The sequence below is a fragment of the Cyprinodon tularosa genome, unplaced genomic scaffold, assembly GCF_016077235.1.
Source record: "Cyprinodon tularosa strain WSP-4 unplaced genomic scaffold, ASM1607723v1 ctg15, whole genome shotgun sequence".
NCBI lineage: Eukaryota > Metazoa > Chordata > Actinopteri > Cyprinodontiformes > Cyprinodontidae > Cyprinodon > Cyprinodon tularosa.
This window is the reverse complement of record NW_024038331.1, coordinates 229,005-245,822: the sequence shown is the minus strand read 5'-3', so window position 1 is coordinate 245,822 and position 16,818 is coordinate 229,005. Positions and strand designations below refer to the sequence as shown.

At 36.6% G+C, this 16,818-nt stretch overlaps 1 protein-coding gene across 3 annotated transcripts in view; it reads left to right on the top strand.

The window, feature by feature from the left end:
• The first annotated feature begins 440 nt into the window (after positions 1 to 440).
• celf3a (cugbp, Elav-like family member 3a) overlaps positions 441 to 16,818 on the top strand; it is a 46,418-nt gene continuing 30,040 nt past the window's right edge. For 2 of the 3 annotated variants that reach the window (XM_038279281.1, XM_038279279.1), the window contains exons 1-3: positions 2,182 to 2,657; positions 4,469 to 4,621; positions 6,936 to 7,018. In XM_038279281.1, the coding sequence (XP_038135209.1) occupies positions 4,477 to 4,621; positions 6,936 to 7,018 (228 nt within the window). In that variant the 5' untranslated portion in view covers positions 2,182 to 2,657; positions 4,469 to 4,476. Of the gene's footprint in view, positions 568 to 2,181; positions 2,658 to 4,468; positions 4,622 to 6,935; positions 7,019 to 16,818 lie in introns of those variants that run through there. The other variant, XM_038279280.1, reaches the window with a different exon arrangement.

The window sequence follows — 16,818 nt, the reverse complement described above, 5'->3', positions numbered from 1 at the left end:
GTTGGTTTCAAACCACCAACCACTGTGTGTGACACAGATAAGGTTTTTTCCAAAGCGCTCACATGAACAATTAATACCCGATCAACTGAGTAAGAATCGCGTCGCTGCAACAACTGCAGCACAGGCTTAGACCGGATTTGGTGACTGATGGCAGATGGCGGTTCTTAACCTCTGAGGGTAGCAGAGCGAGGACTATAATGCAAGAAAAATAAATTAATGAGTGTGAGATGGATATGTGTGTATAGGTTTACTTTAAATTTTTCATCATAGTGTTTTTCTTGCTGTTTAAGCCCCATACGTCCAGATCGTGACTCCTTTGAAGTCTCTGCGTGTGCGCATGTGTTGGGGTGTGTGCAGCCCGCTGTCATGTGGGCTCATTGTTTACATCCAAATCTCAGAGAGGGCGTGTAGCCCCGAGTGTCTGAGCGTGTCGTCAAATAACATTTAAATAAAAAATTTTTGCTGCTGTTGTTTCGCCCTCACGCCCCTCTAGAGAGGCTTTCTTTCATCCCTGATGATATGACACGAGTTGAGAGGATTCGTTTCAGGACCACGGCCAGCTCCACGGTGAGAACAAAAGGCGGATTTGAAAGCTCTTGATGTCAGGGACCCACTGCATTTTACCGATTACACTAAAAACGGATGCCGCTCTCTCTGTCGACGTACACTTACTTTTCTTAGTACAAGGTCTCAAACAGAATATTTTATTATTCTAAAACATTTTTTTCTTCAGTCCCATGTTTTAGTTATAAAAGTCAGTTTTGCATACTTTTACAGAAGGTCTCAGTTTAAACTGTTCTGATAACTGTCTGGTTTCCTTTTTTTTCTCCATCTGGTTCCTTTGAATTGATATAAATATTATTTATGAAAATATTTTTTCATACTTTGCTTATTTTAGTCTCTAAATTAATTTCTTTTGTGTGTGAGCTTGTATTTTTCCATTTTGGTTTAATTTCTCCAGCTGGATAACATGAAGACAAATATATGCATTTCAGGATGTAGGATTGATGGGTTTTTTTACACCTTATTTTTACAAATGTAGTTTCTCAGTATGCTAAGTGTTCATGTTTTAGTAAAACTATATGTTTTATGTTTCAGAGATTAAATAATTTTGAGAAAGAATGATTGTATCTACCTCGAATATTGACAGATTTGAATTTGAATGATTTAACATGAAGAATTGCTCCTTTTAACTATTTGTGCAGTCAATAATAAAGAAAGAATACCCTCACCCTATCAGTGCAAATTGGAGGGTTCGCTGTGTGGTACAATAATATAGTAAACATAACCCTTTCAACTCAAGTGATTAAAGGAGGTTTTCAAAACAATTTGCAGTTTGTCTTTCAAAACTCTTTATGGTTCGTCGATGGCAGAACTACATGCAGAAGGAACACAGATTGCTGTGTTTAGTTTTAAAGGTACACAATATAACAATTACACCCCCAGTGATTGCTAGACTTCAACGGTCCAATTTTTCTTTCTTTCTTTCTTTCTTTCTTTCTTTCTTTCTTTCTTTCTTTCTTTCTTTCTTTCTTTCTTTCTTTCTTTCTTTCTTTCTTTCTTTCTTTCTTTCTTTCTTTCTTTCTTTCTTTCTTTCTTTCTTTCTTTCTTTCTTTCTTTCTTTCTTTCTTTCTTTCTTCCTTCCTTCCTTCCTTCCTTCCTTCCTTCCTTCCTTCCTTCCTTCCTTCCTTCCTTCCTTCCTTCCTTCCTTCCTTCCTTCCTTCCTTCCTTCCTTCCTTCCTTCAAAATGTCTGGGATTATAAATGTATTCTGTTTAGAAAAGTCACAATTTTCACCATGAATGTATTGGTTTGAGATAAATATATCTTTATATAAAACACTATTAGTTAAATAAATATTTTTCAAAATACCAGTAAGACATTTTCCTTTCTTTATCATCTTTTCCCTGGTCTTTATAGATTCAATATTCATAGCATTCCCCTGGTTTAATGATTATTATCTAAATAGTTTGTAATGTATAAATTCCGGTTGTAAAATGAGCTGGGGCTCTAAAGCACTGATTATGAAGTTGTTGTATAAAGTAAGAAGGATCTTTTCTGTTTTGGGATATATTTTTTTTTCATGTCGCCTTTTAGGCACGGCGCTGTTAATTTAGCGACAGTCCCTGGCGGCAGACATCACGGCTCAGGCAGCCAGGGGGAGGGAAGGAGCTGAGATGGACAGGGAGGGAGACACCGGCTTACGACGTCAAAGGAGTATAGACACACAGGGAAGAGGAGAGGATAGGACAAGCAGCCAGCCAGACTGCCTATTCCCTACGGTCCACTGATTTAGGGAAGTCTAAAGCCTCATCTGTCACAAGACCCTCTCTTTAGCCACACCAGTAAGAGATTCATTTTATTTTATGTTTTTCTATCCCAGAAAAAAAAGAAAGGGCATCCATGTGAAAACAGTGGTGGAAAAAAACAAGATCTCGTAAAAGACGCTCATGCCGAATAAAGGAGGTCGGCTGGATGTTAGTTGTGTTGTTTTAGGGGGCGTGCGGGCCTAACTTGTTACAGGATTCAGAGACGGACTGATGAACTGAGAAACTGAGCTTTAATAATAACCAAACAACAGGAAGGAGGGAAGGAAGGAAGAAGACACATCCACCAGATTACTCCGATTTTTTTTTTTAACCAAGACCAACACCACAGGTAGCTATTTTTTCTATCAACTCTATGTTGTCTTTCTGTGTGTCTTTGCTCAGAGGCGTGAAATCGCGTCCAGGTCATTGTTGTTCTCACCGACGTCTTGACAAAGAGCTCTCCAGCTGTGCTGAGTGACACCCTGTCATGTTGGGAGCATATCTGCCACAGATCCACTGGAAAGACTGGGTTGAGGCTGCAGCTATGGAAAATCACAAAAAGACATAATGATGATAATAATAGTAGATAGGGGGGGAGGCTCAGTGATTCATTTTCCAAAACAAAACCAAAAAAAAAAAAAAAATCAAAGGAAAAGAATTTTTTTTCTCCAGATGGTATTTTATATCTGTTTTATCAAATGCATAATACAAAAGTAAGCTTTTATCTTTCAATACTGTTATTTCAGGAATGAACTTTATGAATATTTCTTTAAACTTAGCTGTTTTGGTAGGTTTTATAATTCCTCTGAGCATTTCCATTATCACTACAGAGCTATCACAGTTTGTTCTAAGGCTGCAAGATAATTGGAAGACATGCAATTATTATATTGATGATGCTTTTATATTGTTTTACACCCAGCATGCTGTGTCTGTACATTCTTGCACCCTGTCTTTAGTTCTTCAAGCTACTATTTACTTCTCTGGTATCATTTGGGAAAAGGTTTCATTTAATGTTGTGCTTTTTTTTTATGTTTTACCCTTTTACAGACTTTTTTGAACTAAAATAAGAAAAGCAGCAGTTTGTTGAGTGCCTTTCACCAAACAACAATTAAAACCTTGTTTTCTTCCCTTTTTTTGGTAACAATGGTCAAATAGATGTTGCTGTCTTTTATTATTATGTTTTAAAGAAAGCACTGACATTGTGCTGCCTTTAATACTGATATTAAAGTCTAATAACAAATATCTTAAACTGAAAACAACTTCATTATGTTTCTTATATACGTGTTTTTCAGGAATCCCATCTTATTTATATTTTGCACATTATGCTTTTGTTCTTATGTAACTATCAAATCCAGAAATCTACATTTTACAGCATTCATAAACCATTACTATATTATACTCCAATGCACATGTTGCTTTTAGGATTTTAAACGTCTATTTCTATATCTTTCCATGAATTTTACAGTTATATAGAGAATGTGCTAAAAACTACTTAGCAACATCATTTCTCAATCAAATTTATTTTTATAGAAAATGCTTACTTTGTTAGAGAAATTATACATTTTGCATTAATGGGTTAAATCCTTAAAGCCTTACAGGAAATGATCTGTAGACATTTTCTTTAACTATGTTTGCTCTTTTTTCATATTACCTTGTTGCTTTTGAATATCAAATTGTGATAAACTTACATTTTTCCAGCTGCTCCTTGTGCTGTCCATCGTTATGATATATGTAGCTCTCAGTAAGCTATAGTGTGTTGGTGCCTATAAGCTGTTTTAATGTACAGAGAGTCATTCAACAGGCCTAAATATATTATTGGCTGAATCTGAATACAGCCTCAGACGTATAACAGCTAGCCAAATACTGCATTCAAGCATCCGTTCTGATTGTTTTGACTTATTAATTAGACCCCAACTTAATAAACATTAATTTTCTGTTTGTGGAATTTGTGCTGCTATTAAGACCATGATAAGCATTTCTCATAGGATGCACAAACCAGCCATTTCAACTGAACGCTCCCATCTGCACCTCCATCCCAGGCCTCCTGTTAGCACCTCCTGTGCAGTGTGAATTTAAGCCTCCAGGCTCCTGAACGCCTCCTCTCTATGTTTCTGTTATAAATGTGTGTGTGCGTGTCTGTTTTTTTTTTTCCCTCTTCAGACTTCTCAATGAAGGAGCCTGACGCAATCAAGCTCTTCATCGGGCAGATACCCCGAAACCTGGAGGAAAAGGACCTGAAACCCATCTTTGAACAATTCGGGAAGATCTACGAGTTAACAGTGATAAAGGACAAGTACACGGGGATGCACAAAGGTAAACATCCCTGTAAGAACCAAGTGTAAGATCACAGAAGAGTCTTCAGCTGTGATTTCAATCTGAAAATGGATTTCCAGTAAATATGATTTATGTTAAACGACTTCTCACTGAGGTGTCCTGTCTAAAGACCCACATGAGACCAAACACCCAATGAACCAATCGATCCGATGAGGTTCTCTGACGTTATTTGCACCCTTAAATTGGTTGTAGACCTTATTAGGAAGTCTCACAGGGGAGAAAAAAATAACTTTTATTAAAGATGAATCATCCTTTGAGGTCAGAGAAAAGTTATTTTGCAGAATTGATCAATAAATGAAGACAAGACCATGCTCACAAAGAGCAGTGCTCCTTTTATGACCACACCGCTTTGCTTGCTCATCAAAAGGAATATTAATTTGGCGTCGTGACTGAGAACAAGAGGTGTAATACTATGGATCAAAAGGCAAGGCAAATAAAGGCTTAGTCTGTTTGTCTTGCCCAGACTTAATGCAAAAAAAAAAAAAAACTACTGTTGAGTAACAATATTAAATTCTATAAAAGGACAATTAGATTAGGAGCTTGTTGCCTCAGGGCAATCTGACAAGGCTCACTTTTTACTTTCCTTAGTGTTTTATAATTTCCCTTTAAACACAAAGATTTGTACACTTTCAACTGTCTGGATTCATTCAAAATCTTTTTGAGATTTTGAGCTAAAAAAAAAGAGTCTTTCTGTTGAAAAGTACCAGTTCAACACATGGGGAGCTGAGCGTTCATATTTCGCAAGAAAAATCAACAAAATCTCATGAGACAGATGGGCCGAGACCGGGGGAAGCGATCTAAGATGAACAATGATCCTTACTGTCATTTCTAATGCAAATCAGATTGAGGAAAACAAAAAGGCTTTTCAGTAAAAATAAAAAAAAGCAGACGCAAAAATCATCAGTCGTTTGGTAGACGTATGGGCCAGGTGGTATCAGCTTTCCAACACCTATAACACCTATTCTGCATATATTTACATATTCATGATGAGAGGGAGCTTTAAAGGTTAATGAAAGCCTTTCCCTATTATGTGGCACTGCATACATTTAGCTGGAGCCAAGTGATATTAAAAGCTCACTTTTCTGTCTCCAGACTTTATGATCAGACATTTCACTTGATGCTGGGGCAGTAAAAAACGAGAGCCGTTTGTATTTATATAGCCAGTATTTAAAAAAAGTTCACACATTACGATGTATAATATTTGTCAACATTAATCATATGAACATGTAAAGTACTCATGAGTCAGTGCTGTTTTATCTGATGATTGAATTAATCCTTTTTTTCGAAATAGAAAGTACCCCAGACTCAGTGTATCTGTGATCAGGTGTTAACTACCTGTATTTTAAGAATAGAATAGAATAGAATAGAATAGAATAGAATAGAATAGAAAATCCCTTTATTGGTCCACAATAGGGAAATTTTGGTATTAAAGTAGCATTACAGCAAAAGTGGTGACACAAATGTGGACCTTAAAAGTGTATAAAAAATAGAATAATTGGTAGAGTGAAGGAATATAAACCAAATAAATATTGCACTGTATAGTGTTTTTATAAATATGAGTATAAATTGATTATTCATTCTTTACCCGAAGAATGAATAATCAATAAAAAGCTGTGGACATTTTAGTGGTGGATATGGAAAAATAGCAGCAACACCAGAGATGTGCAAAAAGACAGCAGAATGTTAATAAAGTGACCAAGACAGAAACTATGCCAAAAGTCCAGCAGGAATATAACATCTTACTGAGGTTGTTGGAACAGTGATGGTTATAAAGTCTTAGTATTTTCTCGACTTCAGAGAGTATTTCAGTGCCAGATCTTTACTGTTCATGATTTTAACTATTTCTGGTGATTCCATTTAATGCCATTGCTTTATTGACTATTTTTCTTTTTGAAAATTACCCTGTCTCTGTGTTTTTCTTAACTTTGCAAAACTCCTGAACAGAGATGATGCAGGCATTAACCTTTTGCTTTTTTCTTTCATTAAATGAACTCTGATCAGTTCTTTTAGGTTAATCTGTGTCTCTAACAGGAAATACTTCTACTGTCAACGCCGTCTACCCTTTATTTTCTGCCTGATAGAAAGTTCTGCATTTAAAGGACTTATTTTGATTCAAGGAGTCTTTATGTAACCAGATTTGAAACTTTTTGTATTGGTTTAAAGCTGGATTTAATTTTATTAGGAGTGTTGTGTGAGATGCTTTGAGTTTTTTTGTTGTGATTAAGAGCTTTGTAAATAAACTATCCTGAATGTTCTGAAATCATGCCATATACTACCTCCCATTTCTTTCCAGGATGTGCCTTCCTGACGTACTGCGCACGAGAGTCGGCCCTCAAAGCCCAGAATGCATTGCACGAGCAAAAGACCCTACCAGGGGTAAGTGTGTCATTGCCTTTTTTCAGTCCACACCAGCTCGGGATAACTGGCATGTCGGGCTATGTGAGCACAGAAACACAGATGCGTGCAGACTAAAGAAATTTAAACAAAGTTTGACATGTGGGCTTGACTTCATCCTTAAGCCGATATGTTCCGAGAAAGGTCAGGGGCTGCTCTCCCTCTTATGTTTCATATGTGATGCATCCAGACATATCCATCCAAGCTAAGGCATGAGTCATCTCGCCGACATGTCACGGGTCGGGGAGAGATGTCTGCATGAGGCTCACCGCTGGAGTGACTCTTCCAGCTCTTAATCTCGTTGACGTTCCTCTTCTCTTCTGCCCCCACTTCTTCTCCCTGGATTCTAATCAAAGTTAAACCTAGCTTTATTAGCATAGCCAGGCAGCAGGTGTGCTGCCAAATGACATTTCCAGAGCTAAATATGACATGACAGCCACGTCTCTATAATAACCTCCTATATGAGAGACAAAGCGACAAGGCAAGGAATTACTGAGACAGAGTGTGCTCTCCCAGAGTTTGCTGCTGTGCTGTGCTTCCTCTTTTACTAACAAGGCGTCACTCCTGTTTCCGTTTGGTTATTTTTGTTCAAATCTACATCATTCACGTCTTTTTTTTTTTTTACTCTTGAATCTCAGCTGAAGACAAGACTAGAGGTTTTGACAGAGGAGAGAAGAAGATATGCAGCATGGAATAACTTTTAGTATCACGTAATCATTATTAAATAAATAAATAAATAAAATGCTGCTTTGATTTGTTTTACATAATATTTGATAACATACAGTAAAACCAAAGAGTATGCACACATAAAAAGACACTATCTTTTACTTCCTGTCATTGTATAACATGAAATCAGATTAAACATTTCACGTTTTATGCAAGTTAGGATTACCAAGATCATCTCTGTTCACTTGATACCAGAATATATGGTAAAATGTTTGTTTCTTTTAATTTAGAATTTTTTAATTCATTTGGATAAGTACATCTTGCAAGAGCTTGAAGAAGCCCAGATGATAACACCATGGCTTTGTAAGCTTCTCATTGGTTAGTTTACAACATTGGAGGGATGTCTATCAATGGTTTAAGGCAACATCTCAAACACTCTGCTTCCTAATGACACCAAGCGAGTATTAAAGAAATGTATAGAACGTTCATAATAATGCTTCCAATAAAGGAGACATGATCTGTGTCACATAGATAAAGGTGTTATGTTTTCCAAGTTGGTTAAAGAATGAAACTAATCCTGCAACAACATACGGTTTGGGAAACCACTGTGGGAGGATGTAGCTATTACTCCAGAGGCAACATAAAAAGGGATATTGCAGTTTGCTAATGCACGCAGGAGGAAAAAAACCTTAACAATATGAGACATGTCCTGTTGTCCAAAGAGAAGTGAATAGTGTCCTGAGCATCCGGAGTATGAAGTATGAAGTATGAAGTAAGCAAGCGGTAGCTTCACCTTTTGAGGGTGTTTTGTTTCGGGAGGGACTTCAGTTGTCATGAGGAAAGAACTTAATGTGGAAATATTGAAGCAAAATGTCATGAGGTTAAAGCTTTAACTGCAATAGGTCTTCTAAACTGATAAAGACACTAAAGATACTCTAGAATTTGTTAAAAAAGTGACTTAAAGGTATAATTGAGGATATTTTGCCCATTCCACTTTTAAAAAAATTGCACATGTACAGCCCTGCACCTGCTCCCGAGAGGGAACGCCTATTATACGCATGTGAGAGCGTGCACGTATAAAAGTATAAAAGTTGCTGTTTGCATCGCTCATACAAGCTTACTTTCAAAAAGAAGATTTGCAATTTTTCCACTATGTCAGACTCACCACCGGTAAGTGAATATGGATACGAGCACGTAGGACGGCCTTATGTAAGCATATCAGAAGAATGATTGACTGTTAGGAGGACCACTTATTTAGATGATCCACCCAGAAAAAGAACATCCTCCACTATACCTTTAAGGACAATCATACCATTTTTTTCAGGTGGCCATCCCACATTCCTGATCTCATTCACATTGGAAATATATGGATCAAACTGAAAAAGTGTGTATGCTCAAAGCTGACCCAGTTCTGTCAGCAAAAATAGGTTAAACTTCCAATAACTTCCAATAAAGTTTGCTTCCAGATAAGTTCTGCTCCAGTGTGCAATTATTGTATGCCTCTTATATTGAAATATTTCTGAATTATTAAGATGTTAAACTGGAAAACGCAGCTTTTATATTTCTCTTGCAATAATCCCTTATGCTGAAAAGTGCTTTACAAATTATAAACAAGTCGGTCACCAATACATTGACCAGTGATCAAAATCTATTGTCTATTAAATTTTAGCTACTAAATCTCCACCTTTTCTGCCCATTTAGGGATCAGGAAACACTCTGATCTTTGCTCCCTTTGGTTTGAGTTTAGTTAAAAACTGTAGTTAATGTTAGTGGCACAATTTAAAGCATAAATAGAGATACACTGATAATCCCTTAATATTCTATTGAGTTCAAAATAATGTCCTCTATCGTGGAATCTGTGGAACATGCTGATGAAGGTTCTCAGTCATCCAGGTCGTAGTCATTCTGTAAAAATTCAAAAAATATCCACTGGACTTGGTTTCCAAGATTTGAAGACGTTTCGCCACCTCTCCAGGAAGCTTTCTCAATTCAAATGTCTGGATCCGCAGTGAGTTTGAGTCTTTATATAGACAAGGCCTTGTATTGCTTGGAAACATGCAAATGGTAACCAATGAATGGGTCGTTAGGTTCCAACGTTAGCCTGTAATATTTGAAACCTGTTTATGATTTTGAGGGTCGGTCGTTGAAGGGGGGGATTGCCGTTAAGGGGGGGGATTGTCTCCTGTAATACCTGAAACCTGTCTATGATTGTTAAGAGTCGGTCGTTAAGGAGGTATTGTTCACCGGCTGGAGCGGGTAGGTCCCTCGTTCCTCTGTGATGGGGTGGGGGGTTTGGTGATATCTGGAAGGGATCATGTCTATGATTGAATTGTATGTTTTTGGAAGCTGGAATCTGAGTCCACCACCTCTGTTTAAAGTTGTTTTTTCTCTCTTCACATAGATGGCTTCCTTCACGCCCCTCTCAAACCACCTATTTTCTTTATCCAGAATGTGAACATTCTATCTATGTGGAACATTTCAGTTTTTATAGTTGAAGTTTAATAGTTTTTATTGTTTGAACTAAAGCCGTGTTTAAACAAATCCGTTTTGTTTGTATTAAAGTCCGTCCAAAGAATTTCTGAGCCTGCAGGTCAAAGAAAAGCAGAAACCGGCATATGGGCCGATGATGGATTGATTTCTACCTCTCCATAAACCCATAAACTTCTTCTGGTCCTGTTGAAACCACAGCTCTCCTGTTCAATTAAAAGCTTTATTTTACCATTGTCTCCCTTTCAACATGGCTGACGCGTCGATGTGTTCATGCAACACACTGAGTGAGTCGATTTTGGTATCTATGGTTACAATTGTGTATAAAGAGTGTATTTTCTGCACCACTTTAATTCTGCTGCCGTTCTTGCTGAGAAGCACTATTGTTTTCTCAGTGTATTCACCTGCTGTTTTATGGGCTTACTTCAGGGAGCGTCGTTAAAACAGCAATCCCCCCATGTTTACAGCAAAACCTCCTCCCTGCATGACCAAAATAGGTTTTTATTTTATAGTCTGTTAAAATTACTTAAGCGTCTGTTATCACAGACTTGTAATGTCTGTAAGCCACATCTATCAAAACATGCTGGTTTTATTGCCCTCACAACCTTTCACAGTAGTGCAAAGGCCAACAGAAAAAAAAGATGAAAAGGCAGTGGCAAAATCCTCTAAAAAAAAAATCCAATTTTTAAGCCCCTCATAGTAAAGAAAAACTGGTGAGGTGGAGACAAACGTTTAAAAATAGAAGAAAAAAAACGTGAGATGCTCCCTACAAGCACACCTTAAGTTAGAAACTAATTTAAACGTTTATTGGCCTATCTCCACTAGATGGTTTTAGAGATAAAGGATAATTCTGCTGTGTAACCTTAGCTGTCTTTATTCTAAAAGGTTTGAGGCGCGCTCCTGGCGCTCCTGGCCTTTAATAAAAGTACTTAGACAGGAAATAGGCAGACAAAGAGGGGGGATGCAGGCAGCAAAGCCCCCAAGGATACTTATTTTAGGTTGCGTTAAGCACTGGGGTACATTGTGCCAAACCAATGAGGCATTTTTGTTTTCAATATTCTCTACGTTTAATAATAATATCAAATATCCTCTTCTAAATATGGGTGTGTCTTTCATTTGCCCTCTGTTGCTCAGCAAATCTCATCCTGATGCAACCAAGCATCCAGACCCTCCAGCCTGCTTGCATTGCTTAAGTTGACAGCAACAAGACACAAAGAATATATAAATATCATTGTTACATTTGTGACAAAAAACAAACAAAAAAAACAACCTATTTTAACTGATGTTTTGCATCAGACATAACCATAGGATTATGAACTAAGTGGTGACTCTTGGATGAGGGCTGCTCTGTGACGTTCTGAAAAAAGCTTTCCACTAAGCAAATGAACATGTATTTATCAAATAACTTACCAGAACATATAAAAAAAAACAACTTTAATATTGGCCTTGCATTAGGCCTTGCATTATTTTCTAAAGGCATATACCGTAATCTTTTCATGAAGTTATTTTTCTTAGCACTCTGTAATGAGAGTAGGATAAATAATTTCAAGTTTGTCTTGCCTATATTATGCTTTTCAGACTTCTCTCAATCTTAAGCAATAAAGCAAAAGGGCGTAAGTAAGATCTTTCAAAATAAAATAGAGTAAATGCTGTTCAAATCAAACTGTGTTTAAAAGAGTCTTCATAAAGTTTAGTCTAGATTGCATAAGAAAACAGTCCTTTTAATTTAGCGCTGCATATCCTAAAACAATCCAATCCTATTAGTGTCCCACAAGCAACGCATAAACCATGGAATGTGTATCTTGGAGCTGGGGGTTATTTTCTGTATTTCTGCCACCGTGTCCCCCCAGACTGTACAGCCCTGGGCAGTGAGCATTATAACTTGTAGTACAAAGCACTGCTGTAGAAATATGGACTGGAGTATTTGAACAGATTACAGATTATATAATACTGTTTTTTGGTATATATATATATATATATATATATATATATATATATATATATATATATATATATATATATATATATATATATATATATATATATATATATATATATATATATATATATATATATATATATATATATAAATCCAAATAGGCCAATATCAAAATATATTGGGCTTCATTTAAAATCTCTGATGTATGCACTCTATTAGAAACATTCTGCTTCTGTTGCAAGTTCATAACACCCATTACTTATTAATAAATAGATCAGCTGTGAGAATTGGTTGACATTAATGAAGAATCACCAATATCATCACTATTATAATATATGAACCTGATAATAAGATTATTAGATTTATTAATATTCATTCTTGGTTCATTCTGGTTCCAGCACTGCGTGGTTGTTAGGCATGAAGCAGCTGGATGGAAGTAGAGACAGTTTTAAGTAGTGGATGCTATTAGGATTGCGATAAAAGAAATCCCATTGTTAGGGTGACTGTAGGGTAACCCTTGCTGACCCTTCATACAGGATCAGTAGGGCCCGTCGCCCATGATAAAGCCTTCTTCCCCCCTTCTACTCAAGCAGCTTTCCTCCTCACAACCTCTTACCTCTAAGCCATGTGGAACAAGCTAAACCCTCCTGTGTTCTGCCAATCCTCCCCCTTTCCTGCTCTGACTCCCCAACGATAGGGAGAAAAAAAAAAAAAAGAAAAAAATGGCAGAAAACCATCTTATTAGCTCCAAACACGCCCACAAGGACAAGATCTGCTTCCTCCCCTGCCACCAGCTGTGGTGTAATTGTCATGTAATTGCACCTGCGCTGCCAGAGAATAATTAACTTTGGCATCTCATGGCCAGGGTGATACAAAAGGAATAACATGATAGCAATTATAGGAGTGAGAGAAGAAATCCTAAATGAAAGCTCACCTGAAAGGAGAGAAATCTGAAAGATGTCATTAACTTTCAGTGCTGCTTTTTTTCTTCTCTTTTTTGGGTAGAAAGAGTCACTCTTACTGCTCCTTTGTCTCCTATAACAATGGAAAAGAAGAAAGACTGAGAAAAAAGGAAGGATGAGATAGAAGCGAGGTAGGGTGAGCAGATGGATGTATTAGAGTGGCACCTGGCATTGTGTTTAATTTTAGGTGAGAGAGTATGTCTCTAAGTGAGAAGAGGAAGACAAAAAGCAGGTGAAGGCAGGGAGAGGAAGCAAGAGTGTTGGAGGTGTGGGGAAAATAGAGGCTTAAATAAAGAAAAAAAAATCTCTGTGAAAGTCGAATGGAGATTTGGAAGAACGAAGATATTCTCCCCCAATTCTTGTTCTTTCCTAAGGTGACATATTTTCCCTTTTTGTTGTCAATGCTTCTTTTCTGTCCCAGGTCATTTCTGTATAGACTGACAACCACATTAAATCAAGGTGTTTTACAATGCACCGTCCCAAACAGGGTAACCCGCATTCGGATAGCAAAGCTGAGAAGAATTTTTGCAAAATAAGCATGACTGAAAATGAAGCAGCCCGATACATGTAACCCAATAACCTTTGAGAAAAACATTGCAAAGTTTAAAAGGAGATGCATGTTTATTCTACCCTACTCTAGTCAGCTCCTATGAAAGCAGAATATTTTTAATTGTTTTGTTTTGTTTTTTGGGACATAAGCTTATTTCTGTGTCTGATCATTGTAAACCTGCAGCTCAAGCAAGCTAACTTAGCTTAGCATGACGAGGTAGGAAAAGTAGAAGCATCCCAAATAATTACTGCTTTAAGAAAAACAAATAGTCATTTTCAAATAAAAAAAAATCTTCTCCTGTAAAAATGTATAGGCTATGTTATCATATACAAATGTCAATATCAGACAAAGATAGAACTAAATACACTGCAAAAAAAATAAATCTAAGTCATTTTTTCTTAAATTAAGTGCATTTTTTCTTTAATTGAGGGGAAACGTGAGATACTTTGCCAATGGAACAAGAAAATTTACATTTAAAATAAGAAAAAGCCATTGCATTGTCTCATTTCAAGTGCATATTATCTAATTATTTTATTTTAAGAGTAAAAATATTCATTCCATTTGCAAATCATCTTATTTAGTACCTGCTCAAAGTAAGGGTAAATACACTTGATTTAAGACATTTTTACTTATTTCTAGATCGTTTTTGCAGTCTAAAATATATCAAAGCATAAAGACTGAAAAAGAAATTCCCCCTAGATATAATCATGACGCCTTTGGCAGTCTCTGCCATCATATGTTTGCAATAACGGGCAAAGAGTGTTTTATATTGGGAATTATCGGCATGTTATCAGTATCGGCTGACATTAGCTTTAAAATGAAATTTTGGACATCAGCCCTTCCACCAGTATAACTCGCTGATATAAAAGGCCCTGTTTTGATGACAAACATGTGAGGATTATGCCTGAGGTACCAGCGGGTCACGTGTACTCAGCTGATGCATGAGCCTCCCACAGGAGAGATGCTGAAATAAGAATGTTGGTAGTGTGGACGTGTTTTCAACGTTTCAGAAACAGATAGCCAAACTGCTATTTGAATGACTTCCCAGGACAGGAGTGAGACAGAAGGTCTAAATATGGATGTAGGGGAGAAAGAGTATTCATAGCAGTTATTGTTCAGCTGAGTTGTAAAATATCAGCATATCAGACATCGGCCAAACATTCAATATTGTGCATCCTGGTTCTGAGTTGTAATTATTTAGTAGGTTTAACCGCTTTCCAGCATGAATAGCCTATTTAGGGTCATGCTCGAGCATCTAATTTGGATTTTAATCTAGGCTTTGACTAGGTAATTCCAAAACATATATATTTAATTATTTACTCATTCAGAGGTGGAGCTGCAGATTATTCCTTATTATTATCCCTTAAAGTGAGCTTGATGGTTGAAGCAAGTCAGACCCAGACAGCAACATGACCACCACCCTGTTTCGCTGTTGTTAAACTGTTTTTGTCTTTATACGTAACATTTCTATAAAGTTTTTGATAAAATAGGATTGTTTTTCGTTGGTAAAAGTGAGACAGCCTTTGTATTTTCTTGGCCGAAAAGTTGACCTTGGACCTCTTTGATGAGAGCCATGTTTGCTCCGCCTTTTTCTTTTAGTTAAATTATGAAAACCAATCATAACTGCAGCAGGTGAGGCTTATGTAGAGATTTACATGTTCTGGGTTATTTTGTTACCTCCTGGATTAGTAGATGTTGGGTTGTACGAACAATTCTAATAGACTGATCACTCCCAGTTCACTGCTTTACCATGTGGATAATGACCGCTGGTGTGCTAAGAGTCTCAAAGACGAAGAAAATGCCCTGCAACCTATTCCAGACTAATGAATGGCACTGACTTCCTGTTTGTTGTTATTTTAGTTTATTTTTATATCATGTGTTTTAAATCCTGATTTAAAAACTGCTTATTTTATTCATTATTTTTTCCACAAACTTTTCCCCTCTTTTGGGTTCATCTATGTTTTATAAATTTTGAGGTGTTGAATCTTTTTTCTTCGATTTTTTTCTCTACACTTGTACTTGTTTGTTAGGAACATACACATTAAAGGTAACTTTTTTCCTAGAAAAACTTTGCCTCCTTTAAATCTGTTGTCTTATACTGCAAAACATTTGCATTCCTGGTATCCATTGGTATTAAATTCAGGTAAAGCTTTCCACTTGGGAAAAGGACACACATGTAAACATCTGATTTATCGTAACTCTTTCTTCATACATTAACATTTATGTAAGAACTGTAAGGGTTGACTGAAGAGAATCTTTAGCAAATGCTGTAATTTATAATATGTTGCATTTTTAAAAATAAAAATTTGAACATAATATAACCCATTCGTGTACAACAAACTAGACATTTGGGTCGTTTTTTTGTTGTTGCAGTTTCTATGTAATTTTAAGAGAGATTTTTCTTTTCATTTAATTTCTTAGATGGAGTGTGGAGTGCTAAAATTAAACAAGCAGGAGGTATTAGAGGTTAAAGCCTCAGAATTAAATGTAACTGATATTACAGCTGCAACTTTAAAATCCTCTATGGCTGCTAAGTACCTAAAACGTGCTGACGGTTGCAGTATTAAAACTTTTATTTCTACTTCATTTAAATAGCTTTGCAAATTCAATGAACTGCTAAATCTGACCCGATCAGAAGCAGCGTAGTACAGAGAACTGGATCATGATTTATAGTTACCAAATACCATGATTTGTGTTGTCTGTAATTAGTTAATTGTCTTTCATGTACTGCTGGTGAAGTATAACAAGGCAAGTTTATTTCTAAAGCCTGTTTCAGTGGTAAGAAAATTCAAAGTGCCCTGCATGAGAAAATGAAGAGAAAAGTACATTACAGTGGCATGGAGGCAATACAAATAATTAAAGAGAAAAAATATGAATAATGAAAATAAGGCAATTATATATGCATATATATATGAAATGGGACATTTAAATCTTTTGGCTCATAGTCTAAATGGTAAATGGACTGAATTTATTTAGGGCTTTCTAGACATACTAACCACACAGATTGTTTTCGAACTAGAGCCACTTTTATCCAGTTGCACTTATAAGCAAGCACTTAATCACACCCTGAATCTCAGATGGATAGGCAAAATGGATTTAAGGGCATCTTGACAGGTGACAGAAAGAAGCAGGAAGTGAACCTGCAACTGCACAAATGAAAGTCTTCTCTGCCCTCTGA